Genomic DNA, 7,171 nt, shown 5'->3' with positions numbered 1-7,171 from the left:
TATGCCACATTATCTTCTATGCTTCATAATTTAAACAGTTACAGGAATATTTATTCCTCATAGAAATTTAGAATGAAATAAAACTCACACACAGTCTCACCATAGTGAGGCCTAAATCTAACTGACGGAAACAGATTGCAAGCCCTTCATCTGGGCCGTTCCCCGCTAAGCGCCCGTGCCTAAGGCTGTCCCGTTGAGCTAGATTTTAGAGCCCTAACCATCCAGCTCCGTGCTGGGTAACAGGACAGGAAGACTTCGGCACGACCCTCTAAGTACAACATAAAAGTCCGAGCACGCGTCTAAACGCCCAAGTGAGCCCTACGGAAAAACACGCCTACGATGTGCACTCGCATCCGGCAGGAAGCAGAGGGCCCTGAGCCAGAATGCTGAGAACCACAGCTCTCTTCCCTGCGAGGAATACCAGCTGTCATCACGTTCTCCATCGTCCAGTCACGTGACGTGGAGTCCACCTACACAGACAACTCCGATCACCTCGCATGCGGTTCTTATTTGAGCGACTTCGGTGACTCTGTTCATCGAGCCCAGAATTCCGAAACGCTGTTCGCACGTGCCGATGCTGACATCCTGCTAACCAGGGGGTTAACGGGGCGGTGGTGAGCAACACAGACCCCCCTCCCCCCGAGTGGCCTCATTACCTGGTCGCAGGCCTTCGCACACACAGGAACGAAACACAACGGGAAACGCCTGGAGCCCGCACCCTCTGTGTCGGAAGGTGCGGGCTCCGTGGAGCTCTGACCCTTCGTGCGGCCCTCGTAGCTGAGCCGGTGTTACTGCACGTCTGTCTGAGAAGGCTCAGCTTCCGTCACTGTCATTCCAGTCGGTATATTGTTCCCCCTCCCAATCTGCTGCGTAAATGTTGTTTTTTCATTTTTTTATTATGAAAAAATTCAAACATACAGAAAAGTTGAAATAATAGTACCCTACCACCTAGATTTTACCCTGTGGACCTGCCTTTGAGATACTTTTATTCGGTTAGGATCTAGAAATGCAGACAACTGCTTATTTTGCAGCACTTACTACTCACTAATACCCGCAGCTTCATGAATTTCTGGCACTATACGAAAGACACTTGAAATATGAGAAGATACCCAGCTTTTCTTGACTCTATCCCTTTAAGTCTTTATTGAGAGCCTACTATGTGCCAGATCCCGGAGAGGATGTTGAACAGCAGATGAATAAGATGGTCCCGGCCTCCGAGAGCTCATAGTATAGAGAGAGGCCAGTGTGTAAACGATTCCGTGCAGGACATGGGGACCGAAAGTGTGGTGAGGGCCCCGCAGGAGCAGCCGGCCCTCGGAGGTCAGCGGTGTCTCTCAGAGGAGAGCCTGCGGTCCAGGCCTCGGGTGAGTGGAATTTCGTCCGATGGAGAAGATTCCAGGTGCAAGAGCTGAGCACTGTCAACAGCACACAGGCTGGGGGAAGGGCTAGAGTGTAGGGTAGTAGAAAGGTTTGCAAGCAGAGGGCGACGTCTGGTTTGTTTTTAGAGAGAGAAGAGTTGAGGCTGTGGGCAGGGGATTAGGAGCAGGAGCGCCCCGCCTCGCTCGCAGCCTGCCCTGCGCGGATCCGCTCATTCACTCACTGAGTGTGCACTGCAGGCCACACCAGTGACACAGTGTAGAGCAGGTTCACCATGTCACTGAGCTCCCCGCCTTGCACTGCCCGCCTGTCTGCTTATAGAGCTCAACCGCTCCTCTTGTCTGACACCGTCTGTCTCCCCTCCTTGTTCTATGGGATTTCAAGGTTCTAATACTAGAAGCTGCTGGGTTAGCGCCTCCCTCAGATCAGATGAGAACCTAAAGAAGTTTCTCTAGAGAGAAAACTGAGAGAAGAAATTGCACCTTTTGTCTTTATATCCCCAGTAGCTGACACAATGTTTCAGATATCTTAAGCTTTTGATAATTCAATGGATCACTGAGATACTTGGGAAGTGAAACGGACGGGAGTGGGTGAGCTAGAGGATGTGGTGGGCGTGGGAAACGGAGGGGGCAGGAATGGCTCCAGGACCTTCTGGCTGCCGTGACCAGGTGGATGGATGGCGAGCTCACCTGAGACGGGAAATAGAGGGTGAATGAGACGGAGAGGAGAGGGGAGGAGAGAGCTCATTTCTGACTCTAAGTTGGAGTTGTCTGTTACGCTGCTGGGCGTGCTGCTTGCTCTTCAAAACCTTCATCTATAATCCACTTGCACGTTTGGTTCACAGCGGCAGGATGTGACCAGAATTGTCCCAATGTTGAAAAATAAGCTGGCTCGCCCCATTGGCCCAAAATTATAATATTTGGAAAATTCTTCGCTCAGAGCATGCTTCCCTAGATATATACTGTTTGGAACTTATCCGTTTTGGATTTATTTTAAGTTGATTCATGTAGCATCAAAGGAATAAAGAAAGGTAACTAATAACTCCTGTCAGTAACATTAGAGAATTAAAAAGGACATATGATCGAAGTAATCAGGCTGGCGAGGGGAGGGGGTAAAAAAAAAAACAGAACCAGAAAGAAGATTGGCATCATATAAAGAACTTGTAAGCTCTTTTATCCCTTTGGATAATATGGGGGGGGGGTTCTTGCTTTGTTGTTTGTGTGTTTGACTGTGATCCAAGTATCACCTCTCACTTGGAATTATTTTTGTGTTTCTCCTTAACTCATTCTTATAATACTGCAGGTTTTCATAAGGAGATTGCACAGTTGATATGTTATTAACAAAATAAGCACTTACGTAAATTTGAGTCCTCTGCTACTTAAAGTTCATCTGTCTCTTCATTGGGTTCTGTGAGGAACAGTTTTAAATTCCTGTCTTCACAGTGTGTGGAAATAACCACGTGTACCTCTTTTCGCTTTTGTTATGGCTGGGTTTTGTTTTTAATTCTTCTGTGCAGAGGCAGGAAGGTTTTATAAGACATGTCATTATAACAATTCTAAGTTGGTCCCCTTGCAAGTTATGTAAAAGGCTTAACCAGAATTGTAGAATGTGTTCGTGTGCGGTATGTTGACCGCCCGATACATTTTAAGGAGAAAATAACATCATTTAAACTAGGTTCTGTACCATGTTCGTCTCCAGCGAGCAGAGAAGGCTGTCCTCGAGTGAGAGGAGACAATAGAGCCACCTTCATTCCTCAGGCCCGTGAATGGAGCGGCGCGGTGATTAGTGGAACCGAGTAGCCTTCCCCGGCATTCATCTCCCTGTCCCCAGATTTGAATATGAAAAGCATATTCAAGTCAAAGACCATCACTCTAATGACACTGGGCAGTCATTTGATTTATTAGGTTTTAGAAGAAATTTCCCTTTAAATATTTCATCACCCTGTGCTAATCCTGGCGATATTGCCAGCTGCAGCCTGCATTAGCGGGCACAGAACGGGCAGAGCGCTCCCCGTCATCCGGGTACAATTGCCGTGAATCTATTGGATAATAAAATAACCTCAGTGAAATATTCAGATTTGGGTTCTTAGTTAAAGTGCCTTAGAATACATCATAAAAGTAAATGTCCTTTGAAAGAAGGGGGTAAAATTACTTCATCAAATATCAAGGGGGTTGCACAGCAGTGGAAATTGTTCTTTATGAGGATATTTTTACAGTAGCGTTTCAGTGTGGTTAATTATATTGTATGCTTTGCACTATCTCAGTCATCACGGTGGTAAATTTACCCACTGACATATTTAACCATGAATTTCTAAACGTTGGTCCCATAAACAGGTCTTATCTTCGGCAGTTTCTAATTACAACCCGAAGTTCTATCATTTTTGGGAGCATGTCTTTGGGTTTAGTGAAGGGGAATCGGGAGCAAATGTAAAGCTACAACAACGAACATTTGACTGAGGCATTATCTTGGCGTGATCTCATTTTTAAGTCCTCGTCTATTATTTGTTCTCAATCATTACTCCGGGAAACTCGTGTGCCTGGCACCAAAGTCTATTCAATAAGAATTGATGTGCGAATTACGCTATCAAACAAATACCTATTTTACTTGTTAATTCTGTTAAAATGGCAGACAATAAATTGTGAGAAAATGTGTTAAACTGGGGGAAAATGTTCCTTTGTTTGAAAACTACTTATTGAGTGAAATATGTTACGGCAGAGTCTATGAGAGAGTGAGCGGTAGGCTCCGCTCTGGTTAATATGGACTCATAGAGCTGCACGCATTAGCATAAGAGCTATAAAGTATTCAACAGGCTTTGATCTCTGAGCAGCCGGAACTTCCCCGGGTCCTGAGGTGAGCTGAGCAGTGATAAGCATGCGCTTCGTGGCAGGTTTGAAACCAGGCCAGCGATGCTTGTCATCGGAAAGCAGTCAGAGATGAAGACCTCACCGCACCCCTCCGAGAGGCGCCTGGCGGGTGCTTCCAGCCGCACGTGGGAACCGGGGCTGCGGGGACACTGTTCACGTCCAACCCCGGGGAAGTCTCACCCCGTCTCTCTGTCGGGAAGAATCTACCACGTGTGACTAAATACTAGTGCGCAGTGCCTCCCAAAAGGCAGCCCGTCGGCCTTCGTGTTTGATTTCAAATCGATAGCAAAAGGGAGGACAGGGTTTTTGACTCGTCTGTTTTATTTGCTTGTTTTTCTCTCTCTCCCTCTTTAAACAGACATCAGAGAAGATCCGGATCGAGATCATCGCTCTGAGCCTCAGTGACGCTCGAGTGACCGCAGATGACACGGTGCAGCGGCTCTTCGTGGAGTTCCGGCTCGGCGGCCTCCCTGCCGAGGAGACGCCCGTGTCGCTGCCCAAGCCCCGGAGGGGGCACTGGGTCCACTACAACTACAGCCACGGTGGGTGCGGCTCGAGGGCCTCATACAAATCCCAGTGAATTCATGAAAGCCCCGTCCGTTGCCCTGGCCGGGCGCTCGGTTGGTTGGAGCATCATCCCCTACACCGAAAGGTTGCGGGTTTTATTGCAGGTCAGGGCACTGACCCCAGGTTGCGGATTCGATCCCCAGTCAGGGCGTGTACAGGAGGCAACCGATTAACGTTTCTCTCTCCCTCTCGCCCTTCCTTTCTCAAACGTATCCTTGGGTGAGGATTAAAAGAAATTTTTTTAAGACAGATCTGTAGCATAAGGATAAAAAAGTTGCAGTAGAATTGAAGAAAATGTTGAATTAATACTGAAGTTAAAATGAAAGCAGTGGGAAAACAATGTTGCTAGATGTTCCTGCTATCTCATAGTATCATTTAAAAAACGCCACCTAGGTCTAAAATTGAATTTTATAGAAAAATACTATATTTCAATGTAGTCGTTTTTTAATCATATGGATTTGAGTGGTTCAGTGGCCTCATTTCTTCAACCTTCCTGATGAATGTGACCACGTAGATGTTGTTACAATATCTGTGTATGTCTCTCCCGTGCATGTGTCTCTCCCAGTGTCTAGGTGTTTGGGATTTTAATCGAGTGGCATAAGTTCCTACATGACCTTTCCTCATTTAGCCCACACATCCATGTTTAGAAGCAGGCAGGTTTTCTCTTAATTCAGGGCTTTATGTATCTGTTAGTTGACATGTAAGTCTACTGAACCAGTGCAGACCCAGTAGGCAACTTGTAAATTCTTCTGTCAGCCAACTTGAAGATGTTTTTAAAATGGTTTGGCGGCGTACAAGTGGAGAGGTTTAGTGAGAAACGTCACGCCAGGCTGCCGCGAGCCGGAAGTGGAACTGCTGTCCCCTGTGGGAACACACACAGTCAGCAGCGGACGGAACCTCGCAGCGACGTTGCCTGCGCTGTGGCCTGAGCGCACTCCAGAGGGAGCTGTGCGTGAGGCCTGCCTCGGCACAAAGTGAGAAGGTGGGACTGGTGGTCCCCAGGACTATCCGGAGCCTAATTCCGTCTTTTTTGAGAGGAGTTAGTAGCGGTTTCCCCTACACACACAAATCTGTCTTCTTTGGGTTCCCGACACTGAGAAAACATTGCTAGACCAAGGGAGCAAGAACAAAGCAATCGGACGGCCTTGCCCTTGGAAACGTTGCTGAGAAAGCAAGAAACTCGTTTGGAAGAAGGTGAGAGTAACGTAGGTCGGAAGAATGCTGTCTGGGCCGGATAAAGCCTTCCAGGGACTTGACAGTGGGGGAGAAGAGAATGAAGGTGCCCCCCGTTTTTCTGGGACGTGTACAGATCATCGAGGTCCCCGGGCTCTGAGCATTGAACAGTCTACCTGGTGGGACATGAAGGTTAATTCAGGACATGAAGAGGACGCAGAGCTTCAGACTGTGTTGCTGACGGGAGGAGAGACTTGGCAAAGGAAGGATTGGGGTGATGACTCTCTCACACAGTGACTGTTGAGATTCAAGGTCGTTAAGCCATCTGCACCTCTTACTGCTGCCACGTGACACGAGGGAGGACGCAAGGACCTCTCCTGCCGCAGAAGGAGGGTTGCTTTTGATGGTGGAGCGTTCAGAACCCACCCAAGTGTTTGGACTGCTGGGTTGTACCTTTCTGAGGCATATGCTTTCGGTATGCGTTGTCCAAATCCAGCCAGTCCTAAACAGAGGTGATGTCCGGTGGAAATGAAAGGTAAATAGCTTAACTTGTAGGAGTTCTGACATTTTTTCATAAAGTGCCCAGCATTTTCTTTTCTAAAAGGATGCATTTGAATTTTTGGGAAATTTTTAGACCCTTTTTAAAAATTTTTTTTTTTCATTGATTTTCAGAAAGGAAAGGGCGAGGGAGAGAGAGAGAGAGAGAGAGAGAGAGAGAGAGAGAAAGAAAGAAAGATGAATGATGAGGGGAGAATCACTGATTGGCTGCCTCCTTGCACGCCCCCCGCTGGGGCATCGTGCCCCTGACCGGGGAATTGACAGGGCGCACACGGACCTGCGGGGCCTGCCATGCCGCACCTGGCTGTTCAGGGTTGACTCCGGCTTCCAGAGCTGCTGGCGCTTCCCAGGGCGCACCGGGGGGCGCCGTGGCTCCTCTCCGGAAACGGGCGCTTAGGCAGCACAGGGTGGGCCTAGTGTGGCGAGATTCTGAGTGACTTCCTGTGTGGACGGTTTGTTTTTGTTGGGTTGTTTATTTATTTTTATTTTTTTGTACAGTGATCTACGTGGATAAAGAAAACAACCAAGCGAAGAGAGACGTCTTAAAAGCCATCCTGCGCCAACAAGAGACGCCTAACAGGAGGTACAGGACGCGTTCTGAGAGGCTGGTGGTTTGCACAGAGGGACTCCCG

At 48.0% G+C, this 7,171-nt stretch overlaps 1 protein-coding gene across 1 annotated transcript; it reads left to right on the top strand.

Annotated features, from left to right (window-relative positions):
• Window positions 1-1,268: 1,268 nt before the first annotated feature.
• Window positions 1,269-7,150, top strand: LOC111824775 (protein fantom-like; the record flags this gene model as incomplete). Its single annotated transcript, XM_023749347.1, has 3 exons — window positions 1,269-1,364; window positions 4,600-4,783; window positions 7,038-7,150. Coding segments are annotated over exons 1-3 (393 nt in total), but the record flags the coding sequence as incomplete, so codon positions are not given.
• Window positions 7,151-7,171: the final 21 nt, after the last annotated feature.

This window comes from Myotis lucifugus, unplaced genomic scaffold (assembly GCF_000147115.1).
Source record: "Myotis lucifugus unplaced genomic scaffold, Myoluc2.0 scaffold_6564, whole genome shotgun sequence".
Taxonomy (NCBI): Eukaryota; Metazoa; Chordata; class Mammalia; order Chiroptera; family Vespertilionidae; genus Myotis; species Myotis lucifugus.
The sequence above is the reverse complement of the archived record's forward strand: the minus strand, read 5'-3'. Positions and strand labels throughout refer to the sequence as shown.